This window comes from Rhinoraja longicauda, chromosome 23 (genome assembly GCF_053455715.1).
Source record: "Rhinoraja longicauda isolate Sanriku21f chromosome 23, sRhiLon1.1, whole genome shotgun sequence".
Lineage (NCBI taxonomy): Eukaryota > Metazoa > Chordata > Chondrichthyes > Rajiformes > Arhynchobatidae > Rhinoraja > Rhinoraja longicauda.
Window position 1 is genome coordinate 10,616,193 of NC_135975.1, and position 24,118 is coordinate 10,640,310.

Below are 24,118 nucleotides of genomic sequence, written 5' to 3' on the forward strand. Positions count from 1 at the left end.
GTCTTGCTCAAGCTGACTGGAGCAGGTTATGTGAGGGGAAAGGAACATCGAGCTAAGTGGGATGTTTTAAAAAGTGTGCTGACAAAAGCTCAGGATACATGCGTCCCCATTAGAGTGAAGGGCAAAGCAGACAAACGTAAGGAAGCTTGGCTGAAGAGAGAAATTGAGGCATTGGTCAAAAACAAGAAGGATGCATGGGACAGGTATAGGCAGCTGGGATCAAATGCATCCCTGGAGGAGTTTCGGGAACTAAGGAGTAAACTGAAAAAGGAGATCAGAAGGGCTAAAAGGGGCCAGGAGATAGCTCTGGCGGGGAGCATTAAGGACAATCCCAAAAGATTTTATAAATACATAAGGGGAAAAAGGATAACTAGAGAGAGAGTGGAACCTCTCAGGAATCAAAGTGGTTACCTCTGTGTGGAGGAGATGGGCAAGGTCCTCAATGAGTATTTCTCCTCTGTATTTACCGAGGACAAAGACAGTAAGTAGGATGGCGGAACTTGGGGCAGTCAATGGAAATGTCTTCAGAGCAGTCAGTGTTACCGTCGAGGTACTGAAGGTACTGTCGTGTATGAAGGTAGACAAATCTCCAGGGCCTGATCAAATATATCCGAGGGCATTGTGGGAAACCAGAGAGGAAATTGCGGGAGCCCTGGTTGAAATTTACAAGTAGTCCTTAAATACAGGAGAAGTGCCGGAAGACTGGAGGGTCTTCTCACAATTATGTGCCTATTTTCAAGAAGGGCTGCATGGAAAATGCTGGGAACTATAGGCCGGTGAGCTTAACATCTGTCGTTGGAAAGTTACTAGAGAATATTCTGAGGGATAGGTAATACAGGCATTTGGACAGTCAGCATGGTTTTGTACATGTAAGGTTGTGTCTCACAAATCTGAGTTCATTGAAGACGTGACCAAAAAGGTCGATGAGGGCAGAGCTGTAGATGTTGTATACATGGATTTCAGTAAGGCATTTGACAAGGTTCTACAGAATACAGAATAATACAGAGCTTTATTTGTCATTCGGTACCGAGGTACCGAACGAAATTACGTTACCAGCAGTCACACAAAAAAAAGAAACACAAGACACATAACCCCAACACAAACATCCCAACACAAACATGGGTAGCTGCATGGTAGGCTGCTCTGGAAGGTTAGATTGCATTAGGTTGGCTTATTTTCAGGTCATATAGAGTGATACAGTGTGGAAACAGGCCGGTGGAACTAGTGTAGCTTGGACATGTTGGCCGGTGTGGGCAAGTTGGGCCGAAGGGCCTGTTTCCACACTGTATCACTCTATGACCTGAAAATAAGCCAAAAGGCTAAAGAAAAACGAATTTTTATATATTCTTTGCTGCAGTGCAGATGCTGGAATTTGGAGCAACAAACAGTCGCCTATTGTCCCAATGATCTCATCTCCTCATACCTTGTCTCTATCCTGCCTCTCCTTGTCCAGTCCCTTTCAGATTACAACTGGGGCACTTTGCATGCTCTCCAACTTTGATCCAATTTCCCGTCCTCATCTTCACCGTGATATCCACTTACATCTCCCAATTAGGAATGTCTTCACGCTCTCTGCTTCCAACCTGTCTGCTGTAATAGCTCTTTTACATCTCAATTCTAAACGCAGAGTAGGTGAACTGTTTTGCAGAGCACCTGTGCTCTCCACAATGGGCATCCTGAGCTCCCAGTTGCATGTCATTTTAATTTCTTCTCCTGCTCCCCATACCCTTTTTGCACCCCTTCCCTCCCCCACGGATATCCTCCTTCCCCATTATTTGCCATCTCCTGGTCTCCTTTTGGACGGGTGTCAGAGCTTATGGGGAGAAGGCAGAAGAATGAATTTAGGAGGGAGAGATAGATTAGCCATGAGTGAATGGCGGAGGAGACTTGATGGGCCGAATGGCCTAATTCTACTCCTATCACCTATGATCTTATGATTATCCCTTTTCACCCCCTTCTCCTCCTGATTCCATCCACCCACAATCCACACATTTCACCTGGCAGTTCTGGTTCTCTCTGCCCTTTTACCTCTTCCCCCAAAAGTTCCCATTATCACCTTCCTTATCAGGTTCCAGCGCTTAGTCTTTGTATTCCTGCTTATCATCTACCTAGCTGTCTCGACCTATACCCCCCTCTTCCACCAACCTGGTTCCAACCGTCTTTTTTTAGTGTGCCTCCATTTATTGTTCATGGTTTATGCCTCCCAATTGTACCCCTTTCCTTCCCCTACTTCTGCCCATCTTTCTTCATCCCTATTTGGTCCACCAATCACCCATTAACATCTGTCTCCTCTCCTCTTGCTTCATACGGGTTATCTTCCGTCACGACTCAGGCACGATGCAAGATTTTGAACTAAAAGGAGGAACTGTCGACATTTTAGTTTAAAACCTTGCAGTTCCTCCAGCAGATTGTTTGCTGCCTTATGAAACTATGCCGGGAGGGAGTGCAATGTAAATGTAATGATACCTGCACTCCAAATAATGGCTTTGGAAATGTGTGTCGTATTGCATGGAACTTTAAGGTTTAAGGGTCACCGAAGATTTAATTGCATTTATTTAAGATACTTTTGGGAGCTAGTATATTAAGTAGAGAAAAACTATTTTTGTTAGCTGTGGAGTCTCAGATCGGTGTGTGTGCTTTAAAAAATTACAGGCCGGTCGTTAAAGAATGAAGTTGGGAAACGTCTATCTATATATAAATAGAATCTGGTAGATTTTCGGAGCTATATTTTGGAATGGCAGCTGATGGTAGGCCGTTTGCTAGACTTGATATCTAAGATTATAAGAAAATAACTGCAGATGCTGGTACAAATTGAAGGTATTTATTCACAAAATGCTGGAGTAACTCAGCAGGTCAGGCAGCATCTCAGGAGAGAAGGAATGGGTGACGTTTCGGGTCGAGACCCTTCTTCAGATATCTGAGATTGATCAGTTGTTTACCAAATATATTGAGGGAGCTGGGACAGAGCCAGCTACTCGTAGATGAACCATGCATTAACTTATCTCATTAAATGGTGGAACAAGCTTGAGTTACTTTGCGTACATGTGTTTTTATGAAAAAGTTATGTTAATAATGATTTAACTCATTTGCATTTTCAGGCACACAAATCCTATTGTTGAAAACGGACAGACGCATCCATGTCAGAAGGTGATACATGAAGTAAGTGCATGTGTCAGAACAGCACAGTCAGTGCTACTGATGGGTGAGTCGTTTGTTGGGGTATGGATATGTTTTTGGGTTGTTTGACATTTCATTCTAACCCCACACATCCACCACCACCATGTCAAACCTCACATTGAAATTTACTTCATCAATTGGCAGGAGAGCCTGTCGTTCGACATGCCCATTTTGTGTTTTTTTTGTCTTCCTCCCTTCATTGAATTGTGGTTGTATCAACATTGTGGTTGTATCAACATCACAGAGCCAGGTGCCTTTAACTTGAGCCTGTCTTGCAGGTGCTGTAGGAGCACAGACAGATAAAGTTGAAGGGCTTCAGTTTAATCCATTTAATCCATTCTCTCCACTACCAGTGCACCATGTCTCTGTATGTGCCCATCAGCAACTTTTCAACAACACCTCTCAAACCAACAACTCCTCCATATGGAATAGACAATAGGTGCAGGAGTAGGCCATTCGGCCCTTCGAGCCAGCACCACCATTCAATGTGATCATGGCTGATCATTCTCAATCAGTACCCCGTTCCTGCCTTCTCCCCATACCCCCTGACTCCGCTATCCAGCTCTCTCTTGAATGCATTCAGAGAATTGGCCTCCACTGCCTTCTGAGGCAGAGAATTCCGCCTCAGATTTACAACTCTCTGACTGAAAAAGTTTTTCCTCATCTCAGTTCTAAATGGCCTACCCCTTATTCCTAAACTGTGGCCGTGGTTCTGGACTCCCCCAACATTGGGAACATGTTTCCTGCCTCTGATGTGTCCAACCGCTTAATAATCTTATATGTTTCGATAAGATCCCCTCTCATCCTTCTAGATTCCAGTGTATACAAGCCTAGTCACTCCAGTCTTTCAACATATGACAGTCCCACCATTCCAGGAATTAACCTAGTAAACCTACGCTGCACACCCTCAATTGCAAGAATATCCTTCCTCAAATTTGGAGACCAAAACTGCACACAGTACTCCAGATGCAGTTTCACTAGGGGCCTGTACAACTGCAAAAGGACCTCTTTGCTTCTATACTCAACTCCTCTTGTTATGAAGGCCAACATTCCATTGGCTTCCTTCACTGCTTGCTGTACCTGCATGCTTCCTTTCAGTGACTGATGCTCTAGGATACCCAGATCTCATTGTACGTCCCTTTTTCCTAACTTGACACCATTCAGATAATAATCTGCCTTCCTGTTCTTGCCACCAAAATGGATAACCTCACACATCCACATTAAACTGCATCTGCCATGCACCCGCCCACTCACACAACCTGTCCAAGTCACCCTGCAACCTCATAGCTTCTTCCTCACAGTTCACACTGCCACCCAGCTTTGTATCATCTGCAAATTTGCTAATGGTACTTTTAATCCCTTCATCCAAATCATTAATGTATATAGTAAATAGCTGCGGTCCCAGCACCGAGCCTTGCGGCACCCCACTAGTCACTGCCTGCCATTCTGGAATGGAAAAAGTAGCAAGGAAAACTCTTCACCTTTGAGATAAACCATGCCAACTTGGAACATAATTTGGCTGTTCCATCATCCTCATCATTACCATATTTCACTTCCTATCTAACATTATTTGGTAACATCTCATAACTTGGACTGCAGTAGTTCAAGAAGAAAAGACTGTCACAATGTTGAGGGCAGGGAGGGGCAGACCTCATCTAGACTGCGATGTTCTTAACCTGAGAATAATTTGAATAGATGCATCTTGCTCTAATTACATTGAGTCCTTGGAAGACTGTATGTGAAATACAGTGTCGAGGTCTAGTCTCCCCAGGGAAGGAGTGCTATACCAGATTGGTTCACCAGATTGATATCTTGGGTGTTGAGTTTGGGATTAAGGAGACCAGGTCTCTAATCTTTTGAATTTAGTTGGATGAGAGGTGATCTCATTGAAACATATAGCATGCTGTTAATGCTGAGTTGATATTTCCTTTGGCTGAGATGTAAAGAACCATTGCTCTCTTCAAAATAAAGGGTCATCCATTAGGAAGGGAGGTAAGAAATGCCTTCACCTGTGGGAACGAACCTTTGGATGTCTCTTCTCAATAAGGTTGTCTGCATTTAGCCACTAATATTAGGTACAAAAAAAAAGGTGATAGGGATTAGTCTAAGAAAGTGATGTCTAGATAAAAGATCATCCAGAATAGTAGAGGGATATAGAATCATTCATGTTTTTAACAGATTTTACAAACTCTTTAAATAGGCTGTTACTTAGATGGATGTTCATTCTGAGCTTGTACCACTGCTACCGCACGGGTCCTTCACAGCTATTTGACACCTGGGGATCTAAGAGAAAAAGCAAAGGATCAGACTTTCCTAGGTGGACAATGAGCTGAGGTGGCTCAGTCAGGCAGGACATTTTGTTGGCATTATTTTCTTGAATGGTTTTGTTGGATTTGATTTGTACATCTGAATTAATGCTGCACAGTTCAAGCAGAATCAAAATGTCATCCATCCTTTTTCTCCAGAGATGCTGCCTGACCCACTGATTTACACCAGCACGTCGTCTATCATGTAAATAGTTCACTCGAATATTATGTATCTCTGGGTTCTACCATTTGGTGTTGGACCAGGAAAAGTTTTATGCATTGCATAAGGACAGGAAAATACTGTTCAGTTCCAACTGCCTTTTCTGCTATTCATTTATATTATGGCTGGCCTGGATTTTAACTCCATCCCTCGCTGGGTTCCACAAACCTTAGTATTCTTGCCCAGACCAAGTTTTCATTTGTCTCTAGTCTTGGTAGTTTTTTTGAGGGAATTTCTTCCAGAATTTTATTACCAGGTCCCAGTATAAAATTGAATTTTGCATAACCTGGATTCCTTAAACATTATTCAGGAAAATGGGATAGCGTTGCCCCATTCACTTTTCCTGAAGCCGGCTCTGGTGATGGCCAGATCAGTGTTACTGATGCATTTATCTGCAGGCAGAATGCCATTTAAAGTCGTGAGCCTCGCCTGATTTCCCAGTTGAGAACATCAGTGCCACCGGACTGCACTAATTGAGATTGAGCAAGCTCAGCACGTCCACGTATCCTATTTCACAACCTTCCTATTTGAACGACTCAGCATTTTGTGAATAACGTCAGCTGTCAAGAAGGGCCTCGCTTGTCGTTTTCAAGAAGGACACAGTTAATGTAGCCTCTTAATTTGATTTTTATTCTTGGGATATAGGTAATGGTGTCAAGATCAGATTTATTGTTAGATTCTATATTTCTTGTTTAAACATGCAATATGGCATTAGAGTTTTGGAACGTGGAACAGTGCAGGAACAGACCATGTCTGCGCTGACCATAATACCAATCTAAATTAATCCCATCTACCTGCAGGTGGTCGATATCCCTCTATTCCCTGCCTGTTTATTGTCTGTCTGAATGCCAATAATTAATTGCTATCATAGTTCCTTCTACCACCTCTCTGTACCTGGCACCTACCTCTCGAGGTTTTGGGGGAAAAAAGCCACCATATCTCAATTCCCCCTCTCATCTTAATCAATGCACTCTAGTTATATGATATTTCCACTCTGCAAAAAAGACTCTGACCATCAACCCTATCTATGCCCTTCATAATTTTATATACCTATCAGGTCACCACTCATCCTCTGATGCTCCGTCAAAAACAATCTCATTTTCCCAATCTCTCCTTGTGTCGAATATACTCCAATTTGGGCAACAAACCGATAAAACCTCATCTACATTTCTCTAATGCCTCCACACCCTCCAAATGTGGCTATTCTGACGTTTTATACTCGGTGCCCCAACTAAAAGCAAGATGCTGTTATATAAATACAAGGAACTGCAGATGCAGATTTATCAACAAGGACATACAGTGCTAGAGTAACTCAGTGAGTCGGGCACCATCTGTGGAGATTAAATTGCCCCTCATGTAGGATGCAAAACTGGACTTGGGACCGAAGGGCCTGTTTCCTTGGTGTATTTCCAACCTAAACTATAGGTGATGTTTTAGGTTGAGTCTCTTCTGTTATACTTGGTTTGGACAATTGCAAGGAATTTATATGCCTGATAAACACAAGTCATCCAATTTTTGCAACAACCTCGCAGTTTTTTGATAATTTATCTGGATATCAGGCCAGTAAGGAGGCAGAGTGAAAGGAACAATCCTAAGCATGAACATGTATTTTGAGGGAATGTGCACTGGCTTTGTGCAATATTTGTAATTTCCCATTTGACTTTGTGGTCTTTGAGAAAGGTCCCTCCTGACAGCTCTGTTTATTCACAAGAAGTGAAGCATTTCAGATAGGAAGGTGGCTAAATATGCTTACTGATAGTTCCAGGTCAGCTAGACATTTGTTAGTACATCACTTACCTTAGTCCTTGCTCATGGGGACAGCACCTGATGTTGGTGTTCCTTGGCTACGGACTGGAGTGAGTGAACTGCATCAATTTTATTAAATCCACTTTAGCTGCACTTTCACAGCTGCATTTTCTCAACTTCTCTCTCGACCCACCCATTCAAACTTTTCATTATATCCCTCAGCTCAACTTTAACACAGTCATTTAATCTACCTTTTGTTGTACCCAAGCTTTCTCCATCGTTTAAATCATTCACCCACTTATGATAATTCTTTGTCCCTCTGGACCCCAGCTTATAGGAAGGAGTAAGAGAGTCTGTGGCAAGGTCTGACTTTATTGCCCATTAGCATGAAAATAAAATGACAGTTTCTTATACAACATTCATAGTCTGGTTGCAGGGGCCATATGAGTCAATTGGTACTGTATTCATGAGTGCAGAAAAATGTAAGCAGAAGTCATTAAAATTCACAAACTTAAAGTACTCAAAACTAGCTGCAGGGTAAAAATATTTCCATTGGCTGAGGAATCCAAGCAGAAGGCAGTTTCAAAGTCAGAGCTAAGCCATTTAGGACAAAGATGAGGAGAAATGTCTTCACTCAGATGTTGATAAACTTCTGGAATCCATAACTCCATAGGGTTGTAGAAGTTCAGGCATGGTGTTTATTCAAAACGCATTCAGTTGATTTTCGAATGTTAAAGGACTCAAAGGTAATGGAATAGTGTTGGATATGTGCTGAGGAGATTATCAGCTGTGATGTTAAAGGATGGCATATCAGACTGTAGAGCCTAGTTCTTCTCTTTATGCTTTTGAGGTTATCTGATGTTGATCAACAAGTTCCTTGTACTTGGTTTCTTTTGTTTATTCTATAAATACAGTTTATATCCCACCCCTCCTTTTTGTTTTGTAAAAGATCTGGCCCGTCTTATCTGAAACCTTGAACAAACACCAAGCGGACAATCGAATCGTGGAGCGTTGCTGTCGATGTTTACGATTTGCTGTGCGTTGTGTGGGGAAAGGCTCTGCAGCATTACTGCAGCCCCTAGTCACTCAGGTAAGGTGGGCTTTCGCACTTCTAATGTGATGTGGGTGGGCAGAGGAAGAAGAATACACCGATCCATCGATGCTCTCTGACGTCTAGAAATATGGTTCTTTTGCAGTATTTTAAGCCTACCACCAGAGGATATTAGTGGACCATAAAACAATTCTGTTCAAAACTCAGTGGTATTTTCCAGATGTTGGAGAGGCAACATTCTGCAGCAGTCAGACAATGGAACATAACCTGGCATGGCAGGAACATAATTAATAATGCACTCTTTTTTATTTTTGTTTATATGATTTGTTTTAATAATATAATATATCAGTCTATTTGAGTTACTAACTGATAGGGGAGGACCAGACCCTGAACATTCTCTGCCGCAGATACTCTTAATCAGCTGAGCATAGATTGTGGGTTAGTTATGCTCCCTTATTTTTAAACTATAAATGATCTGTCAGATGAGACCTCTGATGCCATGAGCCACAGGTCTCTTGTTAGGCCACAAGTCGTATCACTATCTTTTAATCACATCAGAGCTACATTGCCCATCACCCTCATCCTATCTGTATGTAGCATCAAGATTGAGAGCTCAATTGTGAAGTTTACTGAACATTATTGCTGTGTCCCCTCTGTAATACCATATGATACTGACATTTTTGGATGTCTGAGGGATCTGGACAGCCAAATGAAGAACATTATATGTAGGAGGCATGTTCTTTGCAAGTCCACATATTATTTCAGGACTGCCATGTGATGCTGCGAATCTCCTTGAAGATGAGTGGAGTTTCTGAATGCCTACACATTGAGAAAACTCGCAATGCAGGCAAATGTCTCTGCCCACTTTGCCTGCTCCTGTTGGGTGACGGTAAAAGTGATTAAAACATTCTGTCCTGTCCTTAAAATTAGTTTGAACGACTCCATAATCCAACAGGTTACGGCAAACTGAGTTATGACAAAAATTAATCTGGATTCATCCTAAAGCTAGAAAGTTGACGGTGAAGTTGACGCAACTATGATGGAAAATGTTTCAGCTGATGTACAAGGCTGTATGTTAAGTTACATGTCTTATAAGTGCAAAGAATGCAATCTGAATGTTGGCCTTTGAAATAAGAGTTTTCTAGGAAACAGAATTAGTCAAACTTGGTTGTTCTGAATTCTCATTTATTTAAACGTGAGTTTGGAAATCCCGCTGCAGGGACATTTTGTGCAGCGTGTTACTGTTGAACTTGGAAAAGGCAGTCGCTCAAACGAAAAACGGCATGAGTTATATTTTGTGATATTCAGGAATGAGTGCAGTTTTCAACTGCACACTTTTAGAAATTGCAAGAATGCTTTTTCTCAGTCATTTATGTTAGGTGTTGTAAATTAAATCATGTGTTGTTCAGAAAATGCTCATAATAGTTGCAATCTAGGTTATTGTTTGAACTGTTAGATCACTCATCCATAAAAAATCTTAAACCTATCCTATCCACTTCCTAAACTCTTCCTATCCACATCACAGTATATTTCTAAATTTGTTTACACTAACCAGATGGAGCCACTGCCAACAAGGTTATCGTTTGTTCTCTATTCCTATCTGCCCTGAAGATAGAGTATCTTGTTAAGAGTATTTAAGAGGAATTCCAAGGGTCAGTGACACTGCCACTGGACTGATGTCTCGTGCTTTGGAGTAAGTTAGGATGACAGATTCCTTCTCCTAATGACAATCTTAAAAATTACATTGCCATGTGTATCAGTACAAGTGGCAATATCATTTTTTATTTTCAGATTTTGTTTTGAAAACTCAATTCATTCTTCTGTTTGTTTTAAAAAAAAAACTATGACCTATTTTGAAAGGTAGCAGAGAGCTTTTGCAGATACATCACGGTGGGACGTTGCTCTATTGTGGTTGTTTAGTTTCTCAGTAAAATGATTTTTTAATTAAAATATTTACAACTGATTGTGACACTTGGGGTAAGAAATAGTAATCTGATATTGCTCATTATTCCAGGCGCTACGCGAATGGTGCGGGGATAGTAGTGTTTGTTCCCATCTCATTCTCCCATCTCTTTCTGTAGATGGTGAATGTGTATCGCGTGCACCCACATTCCTGCTTTCTCTACCTTGGCAGTATTCTGGTTGATGAGTATGGAATGGAAGACGGATGCCGGCAGGGACTACTAGACATGGTGCAGGTAAGAAGCAACAGTCTCGTGCCAAGATAGGACTCAATCCAATGTACCTAAGGAATTGTTTGAGAACATCAGGATGCAGTGCATTAATTGCTTTTGATACATGCTTGATCTGGGTACTATGCACTTATTGTGAATTCCTGTAATTGCACCATTGGCACTGAACTTTTAACTGCACTGGGGCTAACCTCTATAAATTCCATTAAGCATACCCCCTCCCCTCCTCTCCTGTCCCCACCCTGCCTTGCACCATTATGTGAAATTTACCTTTTCAACCTGTTACCTGTTTCCTTTATTCAGTGTGGATTTTTCTTTGGTCATGATGCCCTTTGGGACATTATGCTATGTTAAAATCACGATGGATGTTGTTAAGTCTAATGTAAGTGAGCTTAGGGTTGTTTACAGGAGTGGGTGTTTAATATTTTGTTGGCGTGGGCTCCTGATAATCAAGCTTTAAGCACTGCCTCTGCCGGGCTGCAGAATTACAAAGCTGTAAAACACTTCTTGAAGTTGGTGTCACCTTATTGTTAATTTTTGATTTGATCCCCTTCATTTTCTTTTCTAACTTCAGTAATGTGTTGCACCACAATCTTTGTTCCCTGCTAGATTTCACCCAGTAAAAATATCTTCCTGGCATAAGGTTTCATGTGAGCAGTTCACCATAGCTGATTGAATTGTGCTGTGGTCAGAAAAATCCCTGTTCAATTTGACTGACAACTTACTGGGAAGCTTCTGGCAGAACACTTCGTCTCTTACCGAGCATACAGTTTCTCCCATGTCAACAAATTCTAGAATGGATGGAATCGTTATTTGATAGCGAAAGTGGTTAAAGGTTATTGGTGATGCAGCATGTGGTGCTGTTTAAACATTACAGTCAGCCCTGGTAATGTAAGGAAGGAAATCCATTATAAACACTCAATGTTTAAACAAAATATATATCGCACAAAGCACAAGATGACCTTCTAATAGGTAAGTACTCGACGCTGGGTTTCATAGTTAACATTATTAACATAAAGGCATAATGCCAGGAGTTGTATTGAGACAACAGTCCAGAAGGTACCAAGTTCAATTCTGGGTTGTGCCAAGTTAGCTGATCTTTCATGGATGGGCCATTCCTTAGGTGATACATCCTAGTTGGACCATGGGTGATGCATCCTAGTTGGCTGCTTGCTCCACACCTCAGCTAGAGCAGCGTCGCTTGTGGCTGAAGAGACCAATGCGGGAGTGACAGTCTCTGGCGCAGAGGTCACATTTGTGTGTAGTCTCTGGTTTGTTGAAGTTGCTGTGCTCCTTTCTGCATGCATGGAGGAGTCAGAAAAGCTGATTTTTGATTTGAAGTGAAAGGAAAATTGTGTCTAGCATTCCAACTTGCAATTACAGTCCAGGGTTCTTTGCAGGGAGATGGACAATAGACAATAGGTGCAGGAGTAGGCCATTCGGCCCTATGAGCCAGCACCGCCATTCAATGTGATCATGGCTGCTCATTCACAATCAGTACCCTGTTCCTGCCTTCTCCCCATACCACCTGACTCCGCTATCATTAAGAACTCTATCTAACTCTTGAAAGCATCCAGAGAATTGGCCTCCACTGCCTTCTGAGGCAGAGAATTCCACAGATTTTCAACTCTCTGAGTGAAAACGTTTTTCATCATCTCCATTCTAAATGGCCTACCCCTTATTCTTAAACTGTGGCCCCTGGTTCTGGACTCCCCCAACATTGGGAACATGTTTCCTGCCTCTAGCGTGTCCAATCCCTTAATAATCTTATATGTTTCAATAAGATCCCCTCTCTTCCTTCTAAATTCCAGTGTATACAAGCCCAATCGCTCTAGTCTTTCAACATACGATTGTCCCGCCATTCCGGGAATTAATCTAGTGAACCTACGCTCCACTCCCTCAATAGCAAGAATGTCCTTCCACAAATTTGGAGACCAAAACTGCACCCAGCACTCCAGGTGTGGTCTCACTAGGGCCCTGTACAACTGCAGAAGGACCTCTTTGCTTCTATACTCGACTCCTCTTGTCATGAAGGCCAACATGCCATTAGCTTTCTTCACTGCCTGCTGTACCTGCATGCTAGCATGCTAACTTTAAGTGACTGATGAACAAGGACACCCAGATGCAGCAGCAAAGGGCAGAATGGACTCTGTTGCCACTTCACCGGTCAGGTAGCCTGTCCATGCTTGCGGATTACATGTGGGTTTAAGGATGAATGGACAGGGTGGCATGCTGAAATGGTATCCTTTGGTTTCTCTAAGTTGAAAAAGATAACGCAGATGACAATGCTGGTGCCAGGCCACCCTCTGGGGCAGGCATCAAGCAGTTAGCTTTATGTGGGGTTTTTTTTGCAGGCCTTGTGTATGCCAACCTTCCAGCTGCTTGAACAACCAAATGGCCTTCGGGATCATCCGGACACAGTGGACGATCTTTTCCGCCTGGCAACCAGGTACATAGAGGGCTTGTGTGGAAGTGAATGTGATGGTTTTCATGGAACAATGGCCTTCTTTCAGTATTTGCTTGCTGCATGTTCACTGACCTGCTGTAGGAAGGTATCTTAGTTACAATGTCAACCCCAGTAAGTCCTTTGCGATCTTCCTTTCTTTAACAGCATGTACTACTATGGACTATAAAACTGCTGTTCTGTAAGTATTTAAATAGTTTAAGTAAATACAAATTCATATCTCTTTTGCAATTTTCCTCTTAAATGCATCTGTGCCGTTCATCCTGACTGCTGCGAACTCTAATGACTGTCGACAGGAGAATGACATCTACTCCGGAGAATTTCTCCTGCGATTTTTTTTAGTGACTTCCTTATTTGTTTCTCCTAGTGTTAGTCTGCCCCACAACTAACAATACAATCTCCATTTCATCTGCACTTCATCCTTCAGCACCTAGACCACAAGGGGACCTATGCCAGGATTCTGTTTGTGGACTTTAGCTCTGCTTTTAACACCATTGTGCCAGAGCTACTACACTCCAAACTCTCCCAGCTGACTGTGCCTGAACCCCTCTGTCAGTGGATCATCAACTTCCTGACGGACAGGAAGCAGCATGTGAGGCTGGGAAAGCACATCTCGGACCCGCAGACCCTCAGCATTGGAGCACCGCAAGGCTGCGTACTCTCCCCTCTCCTTTACTCTCTCTACACCCACGACTGCACCTCCACAGACTCCTCTGTCAAGCTCCTCACGTTTGCGGATGACACTACCCTGATTGGACTGATCCAGGATGGGGAGGAATCTGCCTACAGATGGGAAGTGATACAGCTGGCGTCCTGGTGCCATCGCATCAACCTGGAGCTCAATGCTCTCAAGACAGTGGAACTAATTGTAGACTTTGGAAGAGATCCCCCTCCCCTCCCCCACTCACCATCACCAACAACACAGTCACATCTGTGGAGTCATTTAAGTTCCTTGGAACCATCATCTCCAGGGACCTTAAATCGGGGGCCACCATCGACTCCACAGTCAAAAAGGCCCAGCAGAGGATGTACTTCCAGCGGCAGCTGAGGAAACACAATCTGCCACAGGCAATGATGGTCCAATTCTATACTGCTATCATTGAGTCCGTCCTCACCTTCTCCATCATGGTCTGGTTTGGCTCAGCCACCAAGCACGACATCCGGAGGCTGCAACGGATCGTTCGCACAGCTGAGAAGGTTGTTGGCTGCAACCTTCCCCCCATTGACGAACTGGACACTGCAAGGGCCAGGAAGCGAGCGGGCAAGATCATCTCTGACCCCTCTCACCCTGGCCGCAAACTCTTCGAAGCACTTCCCTCTGGAAGGCGACTCCGGACTGTCAAAGCAGCCACAGCCAGACATAAAAACAGCTTTTTTCCACGAGTGATAGTTCTACTCAATAACCAAAGTCTGTAGTTTCTTTTTTGCTCTGGTTTATTTTCACCCACATGTTTAGACCGTAATGGTGTATCCTTATTGATTTGATGTGTTTATGCTTTATTCTTAATTGTTAACTGTATGTTTGTGTTGTCATTTGTGAGCGGAGCACCAAGGCACATTCCTTGTATCTGCATACTTGGCCAGTAAACCTATTCATTCAATCAATCATGTCTGCCCAAGTAAATTATTTTCGTTATTTACTCCCAATCGGAATAAATCTGTGCATTCCCATTAGGTCATCTGTTTGGTAATTAAAATGCCCCAACTTCAGTATTTTCTGATGAGGAAAACTTCATCCTTGTAAAGGTTTTTTATTAGTAACGTCTCCAATGTCTGTACACCACCTTATATTCTGATGTCCAAAATACTTCACTTCCAATACCACTCGATTTCACTTTTTCTCTTCCTATGTAGGTTTATTCAGCGGAGCCCAACTACACTCCTCCAAAGTCAGATCATCATTCATATCTTAAACTGTGCTATTGCAGCTGTCATCCTCGACCACCGGGACGCTAACTGCAGTATCATGAAATTCCTGCGGGATCTTATCCACACAGGGGTTGCTAAAGATGTAAGTTGGAACCATAATTGATTTGAGTTCTCAAACTGTGGATTACTGAAACATGCTGGGGATGCTCGTTGGATTTAGCAGCATACATCAGGTTATGGATTCAACACCTTCTCCAGGGCTATACCATGCAATCGGCGGTGAAAAGAAAACTGCTACCTTGAGCAAAGTAATGTCTGATTGGCTATTCAGATGAAAGACCCCATGATATTGTTGGAAAAAATTATTTTTCTAATGTCCAGACAGTGCCCCCTCATTGCCTGAAGTATTCACATCTTCCATACCCTGTGGGGCGGCACGGTGGCGCAGCGGTAGAGCTACTGCCTTACAGCGCCAGAGACCCGGGTTTGATCCTGACTATGGGTGCTGTCTACAGAGTTTGTACGTTCTCGCCATGATCTGCGTGGGTTTTCTCCGGGACCTTCGGTTTCCTCCCACACTCCAAAGACGTACAGGTTTGTAGGTTAATTGGCGTAAATGTAAAAATTGTCCCTAGTGTGTGTAGGGTAGTGTTAATGTGCGGGGATCGTTGGTCTGCACGGACTCGGTAGGCCGAAGGGCCTGTTTCCGCCCTTTATCTCTAAACTAAACTGAACTACCATCTATACCATCTACAAAATGCACAGCGTTTTTTCTTCAAGGCTACTGGGCTATTGCACTCACAAATATATAATCCCTATCACCAAGAAGGGTCAGAATAGCAGGCACATCTTCATCCCGTCTTAACTACCATCTGCAGCTTTCCTACAAGTTGCACATTGTCTTGACTCAGCAACATATGGCTTTCTTTGTTGTCGCTGAGGACATATCTTGAATTGCTCAGTTCGACAACACCATGGAAATGCCTACACTGAAGGACTTCATAGGTTCAGAAAGGTGTCTGACTGCTACCTTCTCAAGGACAAGAAAGATGAAAAATATATGCTGGCTTTGCCAGTAGTGCCCTCATGCAGAAAAATAAGTTTAAAAAAACTGTACTTCCATTATTCATAATCATGCAGCACACAAACAGGCCCTTAGGCCTAGCTGGTCCATGCTGACCAAGTTGTGTTATCGAGCTAGTCACACTTGCCTCTTCCTGGCCCATATCCCTCCAATCCTTTCCTATCCTTGAACCTTTTCAAAGTGCCTTTTAAATTGTAATTGTACCCTCCTTTAAAAGTTCCTTAGGCAGCTCATTCCACACACCCACCTCCACACACCCATTCATCTTTTATAAAACTGAGCTTGGTGTACTCGGATCCAATTCCTCATGAAGTGACCTGCTCTCAAGCCTTGTTTACTACTTTGTAATGTGGGAATTAGGCCCAAAAGTATATTTCTCAATTTAAAAATAGCTTTTGGGTGTGTGCATAGCTATAAGATAACCTCAATTCAGACTGAGGGTCTGAACAAACTAAAATAATCAATCTTGTTTCCACAGCATGAGGATGACTTTGAACTGCGAGAGGGTCTGATCAAGCAGGTGATGACCCAACACGGACAGCAATTAGTCAACCAGCTGCTCCAAGCTGTGTGCTTCTGCCTTCCCCCATATACTTTGCCTGATCTAGCTGAAGTTATATGGGAAATAATGCAAATTGACAGAGTGGTAAGGTTTCAATTGAATCTAATAAACTTACTAACTGACACTGGAATGGGGGTGAGGATTGCGGTTGCGCAGGGTAGCTATGGGTGATGGTGGGTAACTTTGTTCTTTTCACTTTCTAGCCTTCAGGGTAACCATCAAGTAAAATTGAATAAAACACAGTATTGGAATAGCTCAGTGGGACAGGCAGCATCAGTGGAGTGAATGGATAGGTGACGTTTTGGGTCGGGGACATTCTTCAGTATCCATTCCCTCCACAGATGTTGCCTTACCAGCTGAGGTACTCCAGCACTTTGTTTTTACTCAATATTCGAGCATCTTCAGTTCCTTGTGTCTCCTTCAAGTAAGATTGAATTATTGCAAAATATTGCACAGCACAGGACAATGCTATTTGACACTTCAAACTCATTTTGGCTCTTCCCTATATTCCGGCAATTTTTTTTCTCCTGATATATATCCAGTTCCCTTTTCCAAGTTACAATAGACAATAGGTGCAGGAGTAGGCTATTCGGCCCTTCGAGCCAGCACCACCATTCAATGTGATCATGGCTGATCATTCTCAATCAGTACCCCGTTCTTGCCTTCTCCCCATACCCCCTGACTCCGCTATCCTTAAGAGCTCTATCTAGCTCTCTCTTGAATGCATTCAGAGAATTGACCTCCACTGCCTTCTGAGACAGAGAATTCCACAGATTTACAACTCTCTGACTGAAAAAGGTTTTTCCTCATCTCCGTTCTAATTGGCCTACCCCTTATTCTTAAACTGTGGCCCCTGGTTCTGGACTCCCCCAACATTGGGAACATGTTTCCTGCCTCTAACGTGTCCAACCCCTTAATAATCTTATATGTTTCGATAAGTTCCCCTCTCACCCTTCTTGCATCTATGTCCAATAACTATGCAGGCTGTGCATTCTGATCAGAACAGTCAACTACATTTAAAAACATTCTCCCAATTACCTTAAACCTGTCTCTCTGGATGCTGATCTTCCTTGCTGCATATATCTTCCTCCTCCCTCCAACGCTTCAGAGGATGATCTTGACTCCTCTGGCCTCTTCACATAAGTAGATGCTTGTTCAATTGGGGTAATTTTGCATAATTGTTCCATTTTTAATGTGCAGTTCGTCTTTTCAGGCGGGGGTCCCTATGGTTTACTAAAGAATTTTCCTTTCTCTCGCACCTGGTAATGGATGAGGCTTTGCTGGTCTCTGGGTTTGGTTTTTCAAATGGTTTTGGGAGCAAATTTGTCGTTTCAGCTTTTAAGAGGACCTAGAATCCAAATCCCAGCAAAGGTGTCTGAAACACAGCCCAGCAGCCTGGGTTCAATCCTGACTTGGTTGCTGTCCTATGGAGTTTGTACATTCTCCTGGGCCTCCTCCCATTGTGCTGGTTGTTAACTAGCTGCTAGTGTAAATTACCCCTCATATAGGTGGGCAGAAGAAGACTTGATGTATATATGAAAGAGAATAGGTTGAAGGCCATAGATTTGTTGCCTTTTTGTTTGTTTCTGTAAACTTTTGGTCATTGCTTTTGTTCTCTCCAGACATTTTGCAGATGGTTGGAAATTTCACTCAAGTCATTGCCTAAGGAAACGGCAGGTGGTGCCGTCACGGTGACACACAAACAGTTGACAGACTTCCATAAGCAAGTCACCAGGTGAGGAAGTGTAGGCATAGCTGCTCAATGGGTCGCTAAGCCTGAAATATTGTCACAGGACACTTTCATTCACATTCACAAACTAATTGGTCACATTCTCAAGGACCAATTAGATCTTATTTGGATGATGGATTAAAGCTCAATGGTTCTTCTGATTCCTGCATTCCTCTTTGACGTCTAGTATCTGCTGCCAGTGCTACCTAAAAAATGGCAACCCTCTCAGTAATTCATTTCAACATTGGCCTTCAGGCATCTCATCTATCTATTTGCTTTTCATGTGGTACACTTGCAGGACTGGTCACAATGTACCCTTTCGGAGCCTTCCTATCAGCGTAAAGTAGACAAACTTGTTTTCCTGGAACATTTGGGGGAGGGTGAGAGGAAAGAAAACCTAGCTACAGGAAGGAAATCTTTCAATATCAGACCTATTGAAAGGCTGAATATTTGGAGTGGAGGTTGGTTCTGAAGTGTGCATATAACGAGAAGTGTTGCTGGTGTGTGCAAGTTATGACTCCAATTATATCATGTTACAACTACTTTAGCTTTCACAATATGCAGTCAGGAAAGGTTTGGCTTGAAACCTGCATTCTCTGAGTGTCACATTTTTAAAAAAATGATGAGATCATGATCCCAGTCAGAGTTCTTGGAATTTTGTTTTGGTTATCTAATCCAACTGGAGCATTGCCATGGATAAGTCCTAGTGTGAGCCCACAACATTCACCAACTGTAGTTTATGCCATCAACTAATAAAACTTTGACTCCATGTAATACACTTGATTGCAGTTGCATTTCTTCTCCCTCTCTTCTTCAGCCAAGTTCACTGGCTCTTTGTCATATTGTGTGTTTGAGTCCCATTTCCTGTACCTTTCAACAGCAGGTTCTCTGGTAGTGACTGGAAAGACCATAAGTAGTAGCAGTACTCCCTAAGGATTCACCTTACCGTGGCAGGGTAGCTTTGGTGCCAAACCCACCCACACTGGCTCGGGCAATGTATAGCAGAGCAAAGCGTTCAGATAATTGACAGCCTTTGTTTTAAGGCAAAGTTGGAAGTTAAACAATGACACATCTAGAGATAAAATCAGAAAATGCTGGAAATATATAGCAGGTCAGCAGGTTCTCTGTAGAGAAACAAATTCTTGCACGTCGTTTGCAGGTTAAGTATTTTTAGCATTTTCTATTTTTATTTCTGCACTTTTATAGTTAGAAGCATATGTAAACATCATTAAAACACTTATAAATAAGAGGCAAGGATCGCCAGTCCAACATGACCTGAGTGCCTATACTTTTTTTTCCCAAGTTAACATATCTGAAGGTCCTACGGGCCTGGGTCAGATAACCTGCGTCTATTTCAACTTCCATGCTCAACTCAACTGGCAATCTTTTTAAAAATCAGAAAGTTCACTGGAGCTAAGTTTTAAGCAAAGTGGATGTATCTAACATGGTCCTTACTGGAACCTCTTTTTGTTATCTAGTATCTTACTATGACTAGATTTTGCCATGGCCCAAAGATTGGGGTGGAGGAAAGGAAGTGTGATTGGTTGTGGCCCAAAGTCTTGGCTGTGAGGCACACTGACCAGGAGTATGGATCCTGGCTGATTTTATTTTTCCCTCCTCCATGTCATAGTTGGTGGTGAAATGCCCACTGCAGCTTGGGAACGAGGCAGTTAACTTTCTGATGCAATGCTGCCTCATCCCAAAGCATATTGGCACCACATTGTAAGAGATTAAAAATGTGAATTCTTTCTTCTAGATTTGTTTTTCTTTCTATTTGGCTATCAATATTTTACTGAATAGTAACTGTTGTTTGATTTTACCTCACTTGTGCGGTTTCATGTTGAAACATAATTTGCATCTTTGTCATGCTTATGCACTCACCAGAAAAAGGCTTCACCTTTTGTGCTATAGGATCTCTTGCAACAAGCTGAATTCTTGGACGGCACATTGAGATTTTTTTCGTTTTGTGTTACTTTGTTTAGTGATTGTGTTATTTTTAATAAAGTCCAAAAGACTTGTGGTTAGATACATTATCCTCGTTCACTGAACTGCAAGAAAATTAGACCCCAAGGTTTGATCTCCCACTTGTCGAGTTTCACATATTTTCTTGCGGTGTTGATTTGGCCCATTGAGTGGATGCTGGTTCATAGTCATCCCATCTTACTCCCCCCACCTTTCATCCTGCAACTTATTCTCTTGTAATCCAGCAACATACTCCCAATTCCACACAGCACCAGAGGTCAGGATGGAACCCAGGTCGCTGGAGCTGTGAGACAGCTGAACTACCATAGTGGTAGCGCCACTATGCTGCCCATTTAGTTAACACAGTCTGTTAGTCGCTGGAGTATGTCTTTCACATAAGGAGGCCTGAAATAGCCAGTGTTCTTTATCAATATTAGTTCATGCTGAAGAGTGGAGGTGTGTGCACACAATCAGGCCATATTGGTTAAAATCTCTCGTATGTGAAGAATGGCTGCAAGTATCTGTAAAATCCCTGTATACCACCAAGATTCAACACACACACAAATAATTGGGAGATTTAGGGGAAAGGTATTACAAAGAGCAACTCCAACATGTTTTTTTATGGTTAATTCTGATTATGAGTTACCCTCTGACATTTGTTCACCTGATAAAACATACCTGATACATTTTCTGCCAGTTTTTAAAGGGGTTTTTATGTTCCTTTACTGGCTGTTATTCTTGGTGGAAGAATACTTTTGACATGGTTTCAAACAACTTCCTCTGTGTATTTGTCACAAAGTTCATGTTTTGCCTGTCTTCACAGTTTCTGAAGCATATTCTTTTATTGAGTGAGGCGGGATAAAGACAGCATTAATTTAATCCAATGGACCATGTTGATCTGATCAGGGTGGGAAAGTTTGTGTTGATTTGACTCAGTTCAGTTGTTTTTTAATGCATTTCTTGTACCTTTTGCAGTGCTGATGAATGTAAAAAGGTTTGCTGGGCTTTGAGAGACTTCACGCGCCTCTTCCGATAGCTGTATTCACAAATCCATGACTTGCATCAGTCTCCCAGGTAAGGAAGCAACTCGAGGAGGTAATAATGTGTCCTGTAAAACCTCCTAATTGAGCAACCGCAACCAAGATGTGTTTCTGGTTCAGGTACATCTTGTTACAATTTTTTAATTTGGCTCTGTGCTCCACACTAAATTAAACCAGTCCATGCATTCAATTTATTGAGTCTAATGTGGACACTGAATTGGAGTTGGGTATGGTGACATTGAAATGGGGAGTGGAGGTAGAGGGAACACATTAGAGGGCAAATGGGATTATGCAACATTCCTTTCCTCTGCTATTTTTCACTATTCTGCCTTTCTCACATATTCTGCTGTGTTCATTCTCCCTTCCCCTTTGAACAGTTGAAAGTATTGCATTCTGTTCATGTTCAACATCCAAGTGACACCATTTCCTGTAGAAATTCACTGGATAATATTTCTCTTTAGACTTTGTCAGCATGTAGACTTGTAGCAGCACTTAGGCTGGCATCTTCAATGAGGCTTTTGACAAGGTTCTGCCTGGCAGGTGATCGGGACCCAAGACATGTTTATAAAATAACGAGGGGCAAAGAGAGGATAGTCAGAGGAGCGGAGCGGAGTCTAGAACTAGAGGTAACAGGCAGAACTAGAGGGAACAGGTGAGAGGAAGATATATGAGGGGTAGGTTTGTCGTACTGAGGGTGAGGAATATCTGGAATGGTGGAGTTAGATACTTTCACAACATTTAAAAGGTTTTGGGAGAGGGTAGTTCAATAGGAAGTGCATATTGAAAACAAGCCTAATGTGGGCAAATAGGATTAACTTGGATAGGCATCATGAGCTGCATGGCCGAGAAGGCTAAAAATGTCAGTTTTGGTGCTGTGCATTGGCAGGATGCGATGATCTTTGTATTCAGCACGAAGGTATTTATTCACAAAATGTTGGAGTAATTCAGCAGGTCAGGCAGCATCTCAGGAGAGATGGAATGGGTGACTTTTCGGCTCGAGACCCTTCTTCAGACTGAAAGAAGGCATTCTTTCAGCACATTCGGTATGGAGCGTGGAACATGCCAGTTTCATTTTGACAGGAAAAGTGTCAGTTTACCCCAGTGGTAGTGAAATTGGGAGAAAAAAATCTGAACTATTATTAAATGTAATTTGGAAAACTGAGCGACACGGCTTTGTGATAAAGATGTGAATATTCCCAAACGACAGATGAGATTTTTGAAGAGATAACAAGGAACTTATGTTTGTGACAAGAATTTGCATGAAAGAATCATCAGAAAATTAAACGTCATGAAATCCAAAGAAAGTAATGTTGGGTCTAAAGTTGATTCAAAGGCAGTAAGCAAAGGGTAATGTATGGTGGGGTTTACATTGGTAGACAGTTTATATTAGTGTTCTGTGGAAGTAGCCTGGGATTTGGCTGATTGTCTCCTCACTAAAATGGTGTAGATGCAGGAATTCAACAACTCTGCCAGATAGAGAGAATTTTAGTTAGTGAAATGCAAGGAATGCACTCTGGCCTGCTCAATCATTAGAGGAACAACACTTCTTGCATTTTCTAATCCAGAAGTTCTGAGTATGGTGATAAACCACCTTGTTCTGCTGTTGCCCTTTCTCCTCTTAGATTAGCCTCCAACCATGACGTCAACCTGAAGAAACATTTCAACTTTGGCACTTTGACTGAAACCTTTTGAGCCCCTGGTGATCCCTTCTCCCTCACCATGCCACTCAAGGCCAAACCTCTGCTTTCTCTGTATTTGGTACTTCCCATTTCCTTTTCCTCTATATTCTGGTGTTCTGAGGAGTGGTTTGCAAATACTGATGCTGCTGAATATGCTGTTTTGCAGTGGGAACCAAGTTGGGTTTAATTTTGGTGTCTCTGTAACTACAATAGACGAGGCATCTTCATCGCCTGTAAACGCGTGGGGGTTAAACTTGAAAGGTCAATCCATGAACAAGCATTATCAATGCTTTCCTTACATTTATGTCCTGAGCTGCTTTAAAGACATTCCTAAATTGTTCAAAACGTATTCTTTCCACAGAGGACCGTATCTCAAACAAACAGACTGGAAATGCAAATATAAACTAAACAAAACGCCACGGCTGGGTACCAGCAAGAGCAAATGGGGCAAACAATCACAAGCAGAGGTCTGGAGCCTGCGCGAGAAGTGCCAAACACCCTATTGCATAACGCCATATGGCTGGAGCTTCCCTGGCATTGTGCATCAGGGCATGCAAGGGGTTGGGGGAAGTCCAGGATTTTATTTCCCCTTCCCAGCTTCAAGATGGCTTCAACAGAGGAACAACAGCATGAATGAACAGCTGCCAAAATGACTGGCAGTGGAAATTCAGTTGCCTTGAGCTTGTATGTAAAGGGGAGGATCTGGAATAAACCAGCTTTTAATCCGCCAGAGTTCCTTCAGGGAGGAGTTTGTTTTGGGTTTTTTTTTTTGGTGGGGTGGGAGGAGGGCAGGGGAGGTTATTGTGCACAGCGCAAGAGACTTTCTTAATGACTTTTAAAATGAAAATCATATTTAGGGTTCATGATTAACAAAGGGCGGCATTGGCTGGGTAACCTCAGCTGTGTCACTCCTTTAAAAAAAATCTAGGAAGAGTGTTAGTTTTAAAAGAAAACATAAAATCCAAAATTCCTAAAATGGAGCCATGGATCTCTGGGATGTGGAGTTGTGGATCTGAGCCCAACCTTTAGCAAAATGT

The 24,118-nt window shown here is 42.5% G+C and overlaps 1 protein-coding gene across 1 annotated transcript in view; it reads left to right on the forward strand.

Moving 5' to 3' along the window:
• Positions 1–23,811, forward strand: part of tnpo3 (transportin 3) — a 50,614-nt gene extending 26,803 nt beyond the window's left edge. Inside the window, exons 15-23 of the mRNA XM_078420124.1 lie at positions 3,099–3,159; positions 8,399–8,539; positions 10,582–10,698; positions 13,047–13,141; positions 15,011–15,167; positions 16,588–16,755; positions 18,294–18,406; positions 21,338–21,436; positions 23,443–23,811. Coding sequence (XP_078276250.1) covers positions 3,099–3,159; positions 8,399–8,539; positions 10,582–10,698; positions 13,047–13,141; positions 15,011–15,167; positions 16,588–16,755; positions 18,294–18,406; positions 21,338–21,398 — 913 coding nt within the window. The 3' untranslated portion in view covers positions 21,399–21,436; positions 23,443–23,811. The remainder of the gene's footprint in view (positions 1–3,098; positions 3,160–8,398; positions 8,540–10,581; positions 10,699–13,046; positions 13,142–15,010; positions 15,168–16,587; positions 16,756–18,293; positions 18,407–21,337; positions 21,437–23,442) is intronic.
• Positions 23,812–24,118: the final 307 nt, after the last annotated feature.